A 16481-nucleotide genomic window follows, 5' to 3' on the forward strand; every position below is an offset into this window, starting at 1 on the left:
GGTTACCAAAAAGAAAAAAAAAAGAAAAAACCTAAACTGTCTTCCGTCCCAAGATTAGTAAAAACGATAACTTCTACTTAAAAAGGGGAAAAAAAAGAGTGCCTAACAGCGACATTGTGAAGCTTGATTTGCACTGAAGTGAGAAGTAATAACAAAGAATGTGTTTTATAGTAACTTAGAAGATTTGGAATATTAAAAAAATTATTTCAAAAGCTTTAGAAGCATATATGTTCGAATAAGTTGGAACCACCGAAGACTTGGAAGTAGTAGTTAACGACTCCAGATTTTCGGGCTAAAACCAATAAGCTTATTTTATGGAACCAAAACCACTAAAGACCAATTGATACCCAATGAAATATGGTGTATTGGATGTATTTGGCTCTTCTCTTTACAGAAGATTTTTCAATGACTATTCAACGTGTTATCTTTAACCATTCAGATATGTGTTATATTCTAATTCAAGGATATTTATTGCATGTATCCTAACCCGATAATTAATTGAGAACTCATTGCAACAGCCCCTTCAAGGAGACAATCCACAGTCTTATTAGAGAGAAAATGAGAAAGAAAATGTAAGAGTTCGGATCTTCTATTGAGGAAAAAAATTTCTAATCTACATGGTTGAATGTTTGAATTGAAATACAATATCTCTGTTTTTAAGTAAACTTTCAAAAATATATAAATTTAAATATTCTATCTTATTTCCTAAAAAAGAGGCTTTGTTTTTTATTTATTTATTTTTTTGAATCTGAAGAATTTATATATAGAGTAGGGGAATATTACTAATATAGGTGCCGCCGGATGGGTGTAAACTCAGGACCTCCCCGTGGAAAGTTGGGCTTTTAACCGCTCTACTAATCCACCATTAGCAAGGCTTTGTTTTTTTGATTGGAGATGTTTTAAACATTTAACCACTGTGAATTGAATTTTTTTCTCTTATTATGAATGGGAGAATCAAAACTCAAAATCTATTGTTTTAAAAATTAGATTTCTCTTCTTCCCAAAAGAAGCTAGACTTTCATGGGGAGGAGGTTTTGGGTTTGCATCCATCGGGTGGCATTTCCTTTCCAATATTAAAAAAAACTCCAGTACTCAAAAAAAAAAAAAAATTAGATTTCTCCTCTTACCGAAAAAAAAAAAAAAAAAAAATTTCTCCTCTTACCCAAAAAAAAAATTAGATTTCTCCTTTTTTTGATAAATATTTCAAATCCTCCCCCTCTTTAGACTTTTACTGCTAGCATCTTGTGGGGCCCGGTAGTGACTTTTACTCCTTGCTGACTCAATATTTAAGTTGCAGTTACATTTTTAAATTAGAAGGTAATGTATCAATTTATAAGGAGTTTTTTTTTGGGTAGAATAAATTTATAAGGAGTTACCAGTTCCCCTTGTGCTTAGGCTTTCATACGCCACCTGCCATACGAGCATACACCCTTTCCCTTTCCATTGCCAGCTTTGCTTCTCTCTCTTACTCTCATGACTACGCCGTGAAGAATGAAGAAATCCTTTGTAAATTAGGAAGAACTAACACAATTAGTGTTTCTTCTTCATCACTATTAGCGGTTGGAAACCCAAAAAGCTGAAGTTAGAGAGAGAGAGAGGAGAGGGAGTTTTGGTGTCTGTTCTTGCTGAATTTACAGGACCAGATCTCCATTAAGCAGCAATGACTCAGTTTTTCAGAGAAAGAATTCTGGGTGAGTCTAAGAAAGACTTGGGTAGTAACGGTACACTACCAGTCTCAGATCTCCCCCTACCCTCTCCGTTTGGCGAATTTCGTGGGAATTTATCTGATTCAGAGCTCAGAGAAACTGCTTATGAAATATTCGTGGGCGCTTGTAGACCCATCGGTGGAAAGCCATTGACTTTCACTCCACAATCAGAGAAGAACGAGAGATCCTCATCTCCGTCTTTGTTGTCTTATGGTTCTTCTGTTTCACCTTCTTCTACTTCGACTGGCTTGCAGAGATCACTCACTTCGGCTGCTGCTAGTAATTTTAAGAAGGCATTGGGGTTAAGATCTTCCAAGAAGAGTCCAGGAAAGGAGAGTAGTCCGTCTAAGTCGAAGAAGCCCGCCACCGTTGGAGACCTTATGAGGGCTCAGATGGGTGTTTCTGAACAGACCGATTCAAGGATTAGAAAGGGTTTGCTGAGAATATCTGCTGGGCAGGTGAGCTCTATTTCTATTGTTTCTTTATGAATTCTGAAATTTTCTTTTGTCGTTGCGATTGGAAGTTCACTTTTCACTTTGATTATGTTTATGTGTCAGCGTAGATCCTAACGTTATTTTTTGACTCACAAATTCTTTTTGCAATTTTGGTCAATTTAAAAAAGGAAAAGAAAAATCTTTGTTCTCTATATTGATTAGATATATATTTTTTAAAATTTTTAATATTTTCATTAGTGAATTCTTATTTTTCTTTTCTTTTTTTTCTCTTTTTCATGTGAATATTTTCTTCCAGTTTGCTGTGTTTAACTTCTGTGTTTCTTAACAAGTAATTTTTGTTGCATAGAGGCTTTTGATGATGATTTGTGCTCTTAATTTAGGATTCTATTTTACTAGGGGCAACATTGTAAAGCCACAAAAGATTGATGGTAAATAAGAATTATTATTAACGATGACTTAACAGAATTCACTAACGAATTGTACCATTGTGCAAATTTAAGATATATTTTGCCAATTTGATATATTTTTGGGGTGACTGTGCTTTTTGCCAATTATCTTGGACTGTCTCTGAAATTTTCCCCTTTTTTTTGGGTCTCCAACATGTGAATAGATTTGATTTCTTGCTGTACCTTAGATCTTGGCTCTGTATTTAAATCATACCTTAGCTCAATTGGTTGCTTCTGCAATGTGTTAATTACTTGATCCAGCCTGTGATTCGATCAGTGTATGGCTTGGACGTGGATGTCCGTGTGTGCTTTTTCATTTTCTATTTTTAAAATGCATCAATGGACAAGAACCTTTGATTCACACAGCTACTATAGTAATGTATGGTGTTATTCATCATATAAGGCACTCACATTGTTTGACTACTACAATGCTGTGAATACTATTAATGGTTGCACCAATATACATTCACTTTTCCAATAAATACGAAGCTAAATTTCTGGAAGGTGCTTCAGCCAAGCAGTTCTTTAGGGGCACTCTCTGTCTGGGCTCTAAGCCTGTAGCTTATGTAGTTTTCTGGACTGGAGTAATGAAATGCAAGTTATTTTCCAGCCTTTCCACTGATTCAGGGACGGTGTAAGGTTCTTTCTTCCTCTTATTTGATTGATATATATAGGTTTCATCTTCAAGTGGAGAGGACGTATGAAATTGGACTCCTGTTTCACAGTTCAAGAGGCATTTGGCAAGGCAATGCTCCGCCTGCTTTCTTGTCTGGTCCTCATGCTACTGATGTTTTAGTTAGTTGGTTAGTAGGACTGGTGAACACTCAGAGGGCATTGGGGTTGGTGATAAGGTGTTGCCTGTCTCTCCTTCACAAGATCAGATGAAACTTCTTCTATAATCTGCAAAGCTTCTTGTGAGCTGTCAACAGATTGAGAATCAACTTCTCTGAGTGCACTTTTAATGGCATTGAGCCAACCGTTGGCTTTAGACGATGGTTCTATTGTGAAGTGCTCTCAGTGGGTATTCCTTATTTGGGACTTCTCTAAGGCATCCGCTAACTATAAGAATAATTTCACATGGTGGATCTGATCATTGATCACTTCGTAATGATTTTTTTCTTCTTCAAAGTCAGGGAATTATCCTATGTGGGTGAACTCCAATTGAAGATGCTTCAGCAAGTGCCAACCTTTTCCGTCTCTATGACGACACTTGGGCGCCTACCCACCACTGAAGCATCACCTTGACCACTATGCCCAACACTTAAGGTGTAGGTAGAAAAAGAAGAAACTTTTCATCAGTAAGATTGCCATGTCTTGGCTCACTTGCCCTTTTCTGACTCTGTTGCTGCTCCCCCGCCCCACAGCCCCCTCATTGTTCTTCATCCCATCCCTCTACCCATCTCTTCTATCCTCCCTCCCCTGAATGATCTTTCTTCACTTCCCCTTATCCTTTCTCCCAACCCCCATTCCGCTACTCCGTCACTGCATCCCCGACTACCCTGCATCTCTGCCCCCATCCCTCACCAAGCCCTTTCCTCAGCTCTCTCCCATCCCTATCCCCACAACTCCTGGGGCTTGATGTTTTTAGTTATGTTTTTGGGGTCTTTTTTATTTTTATTTTTTTATTATTCTTTTTACTCTGCACAGTTTCCAATTTGGGTGGCCGATTTCCCCTTTAACTTCTGTCTGATTGTATTTTAATTTCATTTAGTATCATCTAGATTTCTTACCTGTTTATTTCTTTACCTGCTATGTTAAGTAGTTGGTCTCCTGGTAGGCTTTATATCTTAAATGTTGAAATGACTGTTTAATGTCTGGAGGGTTCGCATGGTTTCACCTATAATTGCGCTTATTTTATCTTTTCTTACTTGCTTCCCTATATCTATGTATTTCGATGTGTTAAGTAGGCAGCCAACACTAAAGTATTTAAACTATAATAACCTTCTGCATAGAACACATGCTATGACAGTGCCTTATGCTAGACATGCCTGGCTTGCAACGAGTTACAGAGAAATGTGGGAAAGGGTTCTCACACAATGGATGGGTGCAGGTGAAGAAGCTGGTGCAACAGAAAAACATGGGATTGTGTTAGCATCCTGAAATATTGGTTCTTTAACAGGCAAGAGTCTAGAATTAATTAATGTCTTGAGAAGAAGGTATATAGCATGTATTATGGAGACTAGATAAAGGGGTAACAAAGCTGGTATGCAGGGGTCAGAGTAATAGATAGAGAGGAATGCTAGTGGATGAAGACTTAAAGAATGATGTGGGGATGTTCGAATGTTTGGAGATAGGATTATACCCTTCAAGCTTGCGTTGCAGAAAGAGTATTAACATATTCAATGCATATACACCTTACATAGGATTGGATGAAAGTAATAACTTAGAATTTCAGAAATATAAGTCAATGCAAGGATTTGGCCAAGGGAAAATATTATTATAGAGGGTGATCCGAGCGGGCACATTGAGACCATAGAGGCCATGGTTCAAGTTTTGGAAAAATCTCAGTTTACTGAGATACTGAGATGAAACATAGGTATAAATGAAATCTTGTTTTTAAGTGAGTTAAAAGTCACTTATCTTGACCAGAAGTTGAGATATCTCACTGGTTTTGAGAGTTTCAACTCTATATACACTTGCCCTTGTTGACAATTTTGTTGGATTTTTGCCAAAAACCAAGGATTTCTTCTACTTTTAGTGGATTTTTATCTTAAACAAGATAGTTTGGAGGAAGATTTAGCCATCATTTAAGAAAGGTACTGTTTTTATCTCTTGACATTGTTATATTAAAGTACAATGGAACTCCTTGTATTTATCACTATGCGTCTTTAAATTGGTAATCTTGTATTCTAAATTCCAGCAAACAATGGTAGACTTGCGTCAAGAATCATATGAATAATTTTCAGTGATATTTCCAGGAAAATAGTTCATCCACTGTGTGTATAAACGTTCAAATGACTTGTATATCTAGAATCAGATTAAAAAATCATGAATCAGTCATCAAAGCCACATGTCAAGATGGATGGAGGAAAGTCCCTGGTTTTGACCGGCTTTCATGAGATCTTGGCCATATCTCAGTTTATGCGGTTTTATTTCTCTTCTTTTAGAAAAGTAATACATTTTATTTCTTTTCCGCAAGAGATGACACAACTAATTCTCAAAAAGCTCTTTGGTTTAACACTTTGGATTTGGTATTGACCAGTTCTTTCTTGTGTTTGTAATAGGTAGGAAGGTGCGTTGAGTCAATGATTTTGCCGCTGGAGTTATTGCAACAGTTCAAGTCTTCAGATTTTGCTGATCAGCAAGAATATGAAGCCTGGCAGATGAGAAACCTAAAGGTTCTTGAGGCTGGACTGCTCCTGCATCCTCGTGTGCCTCTAAACAAGTCTGATACAGCATCCCAACGGCTTCGGCAGATTATTTCCGGAGCTTCAGAGAGACCCATTGAAACGGGGAAGAACAATGAATCAATGCAAATCCTTCGAAGCACTGTAATGGCTCTTGCTTTCAGATCATCTGATGGTTCTGCCTCAGAGACATGCCACTGGGCAGATGGGTGTCCATTTAACCTTCGACTGTACCAAATGCTTTTAGAAGCTTGTTTTGATACTAGTGAAGGAACAACTGTTATTGAGGAGGTTGATGAGGTTATGGAACTTATAAAGAAGACTCGGGTGATGCTTGGAATAAATCAAATGCTACATAACCTGTGCTTTTCTTGGGTTTTGTTTCACCGATATATTACGACTGGGCAGGTAGAAAATAACCTACTACTTGCCGCCAATAATCAGTTGGAAGAAGTCATGAAAGATGCAAAGTTAACGAAAGATCCAGTGTACTCGAAGGTCTTGAGTCCGACATTGAGTTCAATATTGGGCTGGTCTGAAAAAAGGCTTCTTGCTTACCATGAAACATTCAACCGCAAAAATATTGAGTCCATGGAAACTATTGTTTCTCTAGGGGTAACTTCAGCCAAGATCCTTGTGGAAGACATCTCTCATGAATATCGCAGGAAAAGAAAAGAAGTGGTTGATGTGGCCTGCAACAGGGTTGACACTTACATTAGATCTTCTCTGCGCACAGCTTTTGCCCAGGCAAGTCTACATTTATACCTATATCCCTTGATAATGTGATTTAGATGGTAGACCTGAACTCACTTAACCCTCATGCTTGCCTCTTACTCAAGCCTATGCATTGTAATTTGGCAACTTATTTAATGGAAATATGCTACTGTAGGATTTTTGCTGACAAGGTTTATGATTAGAGCTGGATTGTGTTTATCTTAATATAAAAGCATTTTGGTTGAGTGAGAAAGTCTGTATGTGCTGTTTTATTGTGAAAATGTATCTCAAATCTGTTTTGATCAATTGATGATCATCATTTGTTTCTTCATGTATGTGAATTGGATGCTGGGTTGATTAAGCAGTATGGGCACAAATACAATCTGGATATCCCTGAGTAGTACTTTTGTGTTAGCAACCACACCTCATTGTTATATCAGTTCATCTTCTTTATGTTTATAATATGACATGAAGGTCAGTTTTATCTAATACTGAAACAGAGAATGGAGAAGGCAGACTCAAGCCGGAGGTCATCCAAAAATCTGCGCAATCCTCTTCCTGTTCTTTGCATCCTTGCAAAGGACATTGGTGAGCTGGCAACTAATGAGAAGGAGGTGTTTAGTCCCATATTGAAGAGATTTCATCCTTTTGCTGCTGGTGTTGCTGTTGCCACTCTTCATGGTTGCTATAGGAATGAACTGAAGCAATTTGTCTCAGGTATAACAGAGCTCACACCTGATGTTGTACAAGTGTTGGGAGCTGCAGACAAGTTGGAGAAAGATCTTGTGCAGATTGCTGTTGAAGATTCTGTGGACAGTGAAGATGGTGGCAAGGCAATAATCCGTGAGATGCCTCCTTTTGAGGCTGATTCTGCAATTACCAATCTTGTGAAGGCTTGGATTAAAACAAGAGTGGACACAATGAAAGAATGGGTGGACAGTAATCTACAGAAAGAGGTATGCAGTGTAGGGCTCTTCTATTTGTCTCTTCCATTCAGAGTTGAACCATCTTCTTTTAGATTGACATGTTTACATATTATCTAATGGTACTGAGAGATAATATGCTAATTTTCCTTGATATAATTGTAACTAGGTTTTACGGGGCCAACTAAATCATGGGACGCGGATGCCTTTTTTATATTTCACTGGTACTTGAAAACATGCAATTTGTAGTTAGGTTCTTCAGGAAACTCACCGAGAAGTAGATGTTGTGATTTTATGTTTATAATATCATGCTTGCTGGAAACTGAACTAGTAAAATGGTTAGCAGCCCTTACTCATATCGGAGATATCCTTGAGTAGAAGTTGCTAGTGGGGCCAAAACTGCTTAAGCTGCAGTTTATTAGCTTAGTCTGTCAAGTCTAAGAAGATCATGGTAAGGGGTGATTTTTATTGAGTTTAGTGTACACTAGATGATAGTTGCATAAGCATAGTATGACCAGAATGACCCACTTGGAGACCCAAGCCAAGATGATACTGCTTCAACCAGCCTTTTAGTTTCTTTATTGAGATAGATATTGCAGTCTGAGTTTTAGGAGTTAGCTGCATAGTTGCATGTTCCTATTTAATTTTAGAGTTGGTTGCTAAAGGGAGTTTTACTTTCCTGATATCGTGGAGATGGTAATTAAATTGAATGAACTGGAGATAGTTAATTGAACTGAATAAACTGGTGACCAGCAGGGTTTTTATATCATGTTGCATGCTGTTGGCTTATGTCCTCTCATTTCCTCTCCTTCCTTCTGTTTCTCTTTCTTCTTCTTCCTTTGGTAAGGTCTTCCTTCCTTTCTTTGCATTCATTCCTCATATTCTCCTTACTCTTCAATTCTGTTTTCCTTCTGTATTATCTTCATCTTTGGTGGTACGGGCAGCCACTTAGAGTTGAATCGAGTTCTGTCTTCTCACAACCTTTCTCCTTGAGATTAAAGTTGAAGCAACCCCTTTGCTGGTTGATCCAAAACTTAGACTCCTCTTCCCCATTCAACCTTTACGCAGTAAGATAGTTAACTGTACATTTTGTAGTTTAACCCTGCCAGAACCTGTGATTTTTGGAAATTTTAGTTACATAGGATCTTTAACTGGTAAGAGCTTAGAATTGATAGATGTTATGAGGAGAAGAAGGATTAATGTAGCTTGCATTCAAGAGACTAGATGGAAGGGTAAAAAAGCCAAAGAGTTGGATGACTTTAAACTTTGGTATGTTGGGGATAAAACAAATAAAAATGAAGTGGGTATAATAGTGGATAAAGATTTACAAAATGATGTGGTGGATGTTAAAAGAGTGGGTGATAGGATTATTGCTATCAAGCTTGTAATGGAGAAAGAGTTCGTAAATATAATTTGTGCATATGCACCTCAAGTAGGATTAGATGAAAGTATAAAGTTAGAATTTTGGAAAAATATGGATGATTTAATGCAAGGAATTCGTCAAAGAGAAAAGATTATCATAGGAGGTGATTTAAATGGACATATTAAAGATCAAAGAGGATATGAGAGTGTACATGGAGGATATGGTTTTTGAAAAAAGAATGAGGAGGGGATTTCAATTATAAATTTTGCTAATGCTTTTGATCTATCTATTATAAATACTCACTTCAAAAAGAGAGATGAGCATTTAATTACCTTAAAAAATGGACAGCATAGAAGCCAAAAAGATTTCTTCCTTACTAGAAGGACTGATAGATTGTTGTGCAAGGATTGCAAGGTGATATAGGGGGAAAGCTTAACTGCACAACATAGACTTGTGGTCTTGGATATGTGCTTAATCCCAAGAACACATAAAAGGTCCAAGGTAAACTATCCCAGAATAAGATGGTGGAATTTGAAAGGAGAGTGCTCGAAATCCTTCATTAATGAAATAGTCAAACAAGGAAAATGGGATTTTAAAGGGGATACCAATGCAATGTGGAGTGAGATGGTTGTGTGTATTAAGAAGGTGGCTAAAGATGTCCTAGGTGAATCAAAAGGAAAGCTCCATTCTTATAGAGAGACGTGGTGGTGGGATAGTAAGGTTCAAGCTGGCAAAGAACTAAGGATTTTGAGGATCTTCAAAGGTATAGGTTGGATAGAAATGAAGCTAAGAAAATTGCGGGAAAAGCAAGGGAAAAGAAGTATGAAGAGTTATACTATAAGTTGGGCACGAAGGAAGGGGAAAAATCTATTTATAAGATAGCTAAGATGAGGGATAGGAAGAGTAGAGATCTTGACCATGTTAGATGTATTAAAAGTGGAAATGGTAAAGTATTAGTTTGTGAGGAGGACATTAAGAAAAGATGGGAAACCTATTTCTTTAGTTTACTAAATGAGCATTCTTCAAGCACTTATGATTCGGACGATTAAACCTCTCACCAAGGCACCAATTTTCGAACTTATATACGTAGAATTTCGATGTCCAAAGTAAAAGAAGCTTTAAGGAGGATGAAACTCGGCAAGACACAAGGTCCTGATGAAATCCCAATTGAAGTATGGAAGAGCTTAGGAATCCATGGACTAGTTTGGTTGATTAAGTTGTTTAATAAGATTATGAGCATAGGGAAAATGCCAGATGAATGGAGGAGAAGCGTCGTGGTTTCAATTTACAAAAATAAAGGAGATATTCAAAGTTATAATAACTATAGGGGCATTAAATTGATGAGCTATACGATGAAATTATGGGAGAGAATAATTGAAACCCGTTTGAGACACTTAACTACAGTTACGGAGAACCAATTTGGGTTTATGTCGGGAATATCTATAACGGAGGCTATTTACTTAATTAGGAGACTTATGGAAAGGTAAAGAGAATGTAGGAAAGACCTTCATATGGTTTTTATTGGCCTAGAAAAAGCTTACGATAGAGTCCCTAGAGCGTTAATTTGACAAATACTAGAGAAAAGAAGTGTTGCAAGTAAATATGTAGATATAGTAAAGGATATGTATGATGGTTCGGTGACTAGTGTTAGAACAGTGGGGGGACAAAGTAATGAATTCCCGATAACAATTGGGCTACATCAAGGGTCAACTTTAAGCCCATATCTATTTGCACTGGTAATGGATGAATTAACCAAAGACATTCAAGATGAGGTCCCCTAGTGTATGCTTTTTGCGGATGATATTGTGTTGATTGATGAGACCCAAGTGGGGATTAATACCAAATTAGAATCATGGAGAGTAGCTTTGGAATTAAAAGGCTTTAAACTTAGTAAATTGAAGACATAATATTTAGTTTGTAACTTAGTCATGATCGGGTAGATGATGAGGTGGTGATACTTGACGATAAAGAGATTCCTTAGAGTGATTGTTTTAGGTACCTAGGTTCAATCATAAGTAAAAGATGTGATTTAGAAGATGAGGTTTCCCAAAGAATTAAAATAAGGTGGATGAAGTGGAGACGTGTGTCCGAGGTCTTATGTGATCGGCGTATTCTATTAAAGCTTAAAGGAAAATTTTATAGGACCGTTGTTCGACCAGTTATGATGTACAGTGCAGAGTGTTGGGTTGTTAAAAAGAATCATATAGATAAACTCAGTGTAGCAGAAATGAGGATGCTAAGATGGATGAGTAGCAAAACTAGGATGGATAAGATAAGAAATGATCATATCTAGTTTGTAACTTTAGTCATGATCGGGTAGATGATGAGGTGGTGATACTTGACGATAAAGAGATTCCTTAGAGTGATTGTTTTAGGTACCTAGGTTCAATCATAAGTAAAAGAGGTGATGTAGAAGATGAGGTTTCCCAAAGAATTAAAATAAGGTGGATGAAGTGGAGAGGTGTGTCCGGGGTCTTATGTGATCGGCATATTCCATTAAAGCTTAAAGGAAAATTTTATAGGACCGTTGTTCGACCAGTTATGATGTACGGTGCAAAGTGTTGGGCTAAAAAGAATCATATAGATAAACTCAGTGTAACAGAAATGAGGATGCTAAGATGGATGAGTGGCAAGACTAAGATGGATAAGATAAGAAATTATCATATTAGAGTTGGTCTGGGAGTTGCTCCCATAAGTGATAAGCTTTGAGAAAGTTGTTTGAGGTGGCACAACCACATTTAGCGGAGACCTATAAATGCTCCTGTATGTAGAAGTGATATAATCCATATTGAAGGAACTAGAAGAGCTAGGGGTAGACTTAAGATTACTTTAGGAGAAGTGGTGAGAAAGGATATGTATAGCTTAGGCTTTGTATCTAGCATGGCCTCGAATAGAACTGATTGGAGGGCAAGAATCCATGTAGCCGACCCCATTTAGTTGGGACAAGGCTTATTGTTGTTGTTGTTGTTGTTAGTTACATGGTTGGTTGCTGTTTCAGTGGGCTATCACTTGGATTTTTTAGGGCTGGTATGTAGGCCTTGGGTATATTGACCTTGTCCTAAATTCTCAGTTCTAGTTGTGGACTTTTTAGAGAACAATCCTTTTTAATTGGTTCAGTTTTTGCCTCTGGCTGGAGAGACCCACCAAAAGAAAGAAAGGGGAGGGTGGATGATAAGAATAGGATACATTTCAATTGGATCCCCGGAGGTTTGACTTAAGTCACTCTTGATCCCCAAAAAAGTAATATTTTGCATTTGCCTTTAAGTTCACTCACATGTGGCTCTGCGCATAATACCAAGGGTACATGGTGCATGGCCCAACAGACATTCACATGCACAAAACTGCACATATGCATGCACACACACACACAAACACACATGAAGTTTGTAATGGGGAATCCAGTAGTCATAGCATGGTTACCAAGGGAGCAATGCAAGCACGGTGTCTTCCCAGGTGCCTTGGCCATAGGGCAGCCATAATGTGTCACCATGCTAAACAAGGATTTCTAGTCTTCTTATTTAGAGTAACCATTTTATTAGACACAAACAACACATTAAAAATGATATAATTCTATTTATGTGCTAGATAAAAACTAAATATTATACCAATGAAAGATATCCATTGAAGAAATGAAGAAACTATGTTTATCATACTATTACTGCGATCTAGTATAATAGATATGTTCATCTACAAGAAATTTGGCTGGTCAAATAATTTTATTTTGTATAAGTTTCTTTCTTTTTTTTTTTTTTTTTTTTCATATTAGATAGAGCACGAAACCAGCTTTCTGCGAAATCTAAGATTCCTTAAATTTGATATATATTGGAGGTATTTTCTGGTCAAATCTTGTTTGGTTTATAAAAATAATTTTTTAGATATTGAAGCTAATAAATATTTTTAGTGCACTTAAACTGCACGAGTAGAAAGTTGAAATTTTTTGGTGAAAGTCCATTTATTTTCTTCTGGAATATTGTTTTTAACTTTTTTATTGGATTCAAATAGCTGGGTACTGTCTTATATTTAATAATAATAATATATATATATATATATATATATATAGTAATGAAATACAAATTGCAAACTCATTTACCAAAGGTCAGATATATATATACTATATATATATATATATATATATATATATATATATATATATATATATATATATATATATATATATATATATATATATATATATATAGTATATTGAAATACAAATTGCAAACTCATTTACCTATAAGGTCTAAGACAAGATTCAATACCATTATAAACAGTGCAAGGCACCTCCACTGCCCAGCCCTCAAGAAAATGATTGGACACTAAGCAATGCCTTGATGACTATCATGGATAGAACACTGCTTCCTTCTACCTTATTTACTCTATAATTTCTTCACGTTCTGTCTTTCTACATGCTTTGTGAACAGTACTTTCCTGTACACTGAATGTTACATCTGCTATAACTTTGTTAACCAACTTTATCAAGTATTTAATTGTAGTTATGGAACCCAAGGGAAACCAAAGAAAGGGTAGCTCCTTCGGCTGTTGAAGTCCTACGAACTGTGGATGAGAATTTGGACGGATTTTTTCTATTGCCAATTTCCTCACATCCAACTTTGCTTCCTGACCTGATGACAGGCCTGGATAAAGGTCTTCAATACTACATAACTAAGGCAAAATCTGGCTGTGGTATGTCTAAACTAGAAAATCCATTATCAATCTTGAATTTCCATCTCTTAGTCATCTTATTAATAATTATTTTCTTCTAATGATGAATAGGAACACGGAATACCTTTGTCCCCAGTATGCCAGCTTTAACCAGATGCACAATAGGATCAAGCAAATCAAAGAAGAAAGAGAAGTCACAAGGCACTCAAAGGAAGAAATCACAAGTCGGAATGATGGATGAGAACAGCTCCTCCGGAATACCACAGCTATGTGTCCGTATTAATACTTTGCTGCATATCTGGGCAGAATTGGATGTCTTGGAGAATCGGATCGTAACTCATCTAAGGAATTGTCCGTCTGCTGGTGCGAATAATTTGGCAAATGGGTTTGGGAAGAAGTTTGACTTGGCAGCAGCTGCTTGTCGGGAAGGAATCCAACTACTTTCTGAGGCAATAGCTTACAAAATCATCTTCCATGATTTGAGCCATGTTCTATGGGATGGTTTATATGTTGGGGAGCCAGCATCTTCACGGATTGAACCTTTGCTTACAGAGCTCGACCAGAACTTAGGAATCATAGCAGAAACAATTCATAACAGAGTTCGCACTCTTGTGATTACTGAGGTCATGAAAGCTACATTTGATGGATTCTTGCTGGTGCTTCTAGCTGGGGGCTCGTCACGTGCTTTCTGACAGCAAGATGCTCAATTAATAGAGGATGATTTCAAATCACTAAAAGATCTGTTCCGGTCGAATGGGGATGGGTTGCCATTCGATGTGATAGATAAGGCTGCAAAAACAGTTGAGGATGTCCTCCCCCTTTTCCATGCAAATACTCAAACCCTCATTGACAATTTTAGGGCCAGGACATTGGATACTTAGGGTCTTACCAAATCCAGGCTCCCATTACCTCCAACATCAGGACAGTGGAGTCAAGTTGAACCAAATACATTGCTACGTGTTTTGTGTTGCCGAAATGATGACGCAGCTTCGAAGTTCCTTAAGAAGACCTACAATTTGCCCAAGAAACTGTAACTATGAGGTATGATCTTGGCAAAAATGCTTCTATGAGATTATTCAGGTAGAAAGTTCCTGGACTGTTTGCTCTGGAATGCTGAGGATTAATTTTTTTTCTGAAGCGAAATACCTTCCTTGTATAGTGTATTTGTGGGCGGGTCTGGTTGATAGGAGACTTCATTGTTTACTTAGCCTTACCTATTATACCATTAGTTGAGATCTGTGCTAGTTGACTTGAAAGCACCAGTGAATTGCGAAAATATGAGACCTTTGGAGATGGTTCAGGGTTGGTTGGTATTAATATCATTGGGTTGTTAATATTCATTGTCATTCTTTAACACCTCAATTGGATATGTATTCTTAGATCTCTGATTTCTATGAACAAAATCATTTATGTAGAGTTTTCATTTCCTTCTCTCTCCTGGAATACAACCAAAGGCATAGGTGATTCAGAAAAAAAGAGTAAAGATGACTAATGCATCCTCTAGCATGCTTCTTAACTTTTGGCTCTTTTTGGTATCAATTATCATTCTCAATTATGAGAATTTTCATTATTTTTAATTGTTTGGCATCTATTATCTGTTTTCTTTTTATTTAAAATAAAAACTTCCAAAATCCTTGTCTATTATGGATTATGGTGATCATTTATGCACAAGTTTATGTAAAATTTTATAGTTAAGATAAGGGTAAAATAGTCAATACATATTTTTTTAAAATAAAAATCATACTTTTTTCCTCTTTTCTCACTTGTTCACTATCATTTCCTAACAATTTTTTATTGACACTAAACTTATTTTTCATTTCATAATTTATTTTTGACAAAATTTACCAAATCATTTTTCATTTTTAGACCAATAATAAATTATTATACTTATTTCTTTTAAATAGGCATAATCGAGAATGAAAATTGATACAAAAAAGAGACGAAAGGTATGTGATTCTTTTCTATACATATGAAATCTTCTGTTTTTCTTCTTTTGTTTTTGGAAAACTATACATGAAATAGCATATTAAATAGCAAAATTAGTAGGAATTGACGACATATGGATGGCTATCCTTATAATCCTGACAAAAAAATCCAAGTTGTTCTGATGTGAATTGGATTGAAGACTCAGAAGTCTGTCTTCATTGTACCTTGACAAAGGGGGAAAACCAGATTTTAATCGACGAGTAGGTGTTCATGGTTTGTGGTAAGGAATCAGAGATAAGTATCATTGCTTGCTGAAATTCATGGAAGTGCAGCTGTTCAGTTTTGGTTGACATTTTTGAGTTTGAATCCTCCATTCACATGGAAGGAAAAATTTCAATCCACATAATTAATTTTGAGTCTAGATCCTCCACTAGATGGAAGAATAAAAAAATTCTATTGTACATGATTGAATGTCTAAAGCATGAACAATCTAAAAGCAAAATCATATTTTTTTAAAAAAATTCGAAAAATGTAGGAATCTAAATCTTCTCTCATTTCTTAAAAAAGAAGGTTTTTTTTAAGATTCACATGTATCAAGCATTTAACCACATGGATTGTAATTTTTCCTCTTCATGTGGGTGGGGGATTCATACTCAATTTTTGGAAACTAGGACCAAGTGGAGGCCTACATGGACAAATAGTCAACTTGTAACAAATTGAATTTTTTTATTAATTTTTTGGGGAGATGATGCGTCTAAAATGTGCTTAGCCTTGAGATCTACAAACGTGCCTGCAAAACAGTGTTAGGAATGGCCCGACCTTGGGGGTTAGGAGCCACCTTCGAAGGCTAAGTCAGCAGATGAACTAATCACACGACTCTGGCTAGTTGCAAAGTAAAAATGAACATAATTGTAAAGGAAAACGATTCAGATACCTCCT

General features: G+C 36.6%; 1 protein-coding gene across 1 annotated transcript; it reads left to right on the plus strand.

The window, feature by feature from the left end:
* Positions 1-1383: 1383 nt before the first annotated feature.
* LOC149011272 (protein unc-13 homolog) lies at positions 1384-15392 on the plus strand. Its single transcript, XM_089161201.1, has 5 exons — positions 1384-2164; positions 5832-6701; positions 7169-7624; positions 13448-13637; positions 13728-15392. The coding sequence occupies exons 1-5, from the start codon at positions 1661-1663 to the stop codon at positions 14306-14308; spliced, it is 2601 nt and encodes an 866-aa protein (XP_089017327.1). The 5' UTR covers positions 1384-1660; the 3' UTR covers positions 14309-15392.
* The last annotated feature ends 1089 nt before the right edge of the window (positions 15393-16481 follow it).

Source organism: Hakea prostrata, chromosome 7, assembly GCF_041222555.1.
Source record: "Hakea prostrata isolate BN-2017 chromosome 7, UWA_Hpros_2, whole genome shotgun sequence".
Taxonomy (NCBI): Eukaryota; Viridiplantae; Streptophyta; class Magnoliopsida; order Proteales; family Proteaceae; genus Hakea; species Hakea prostrata.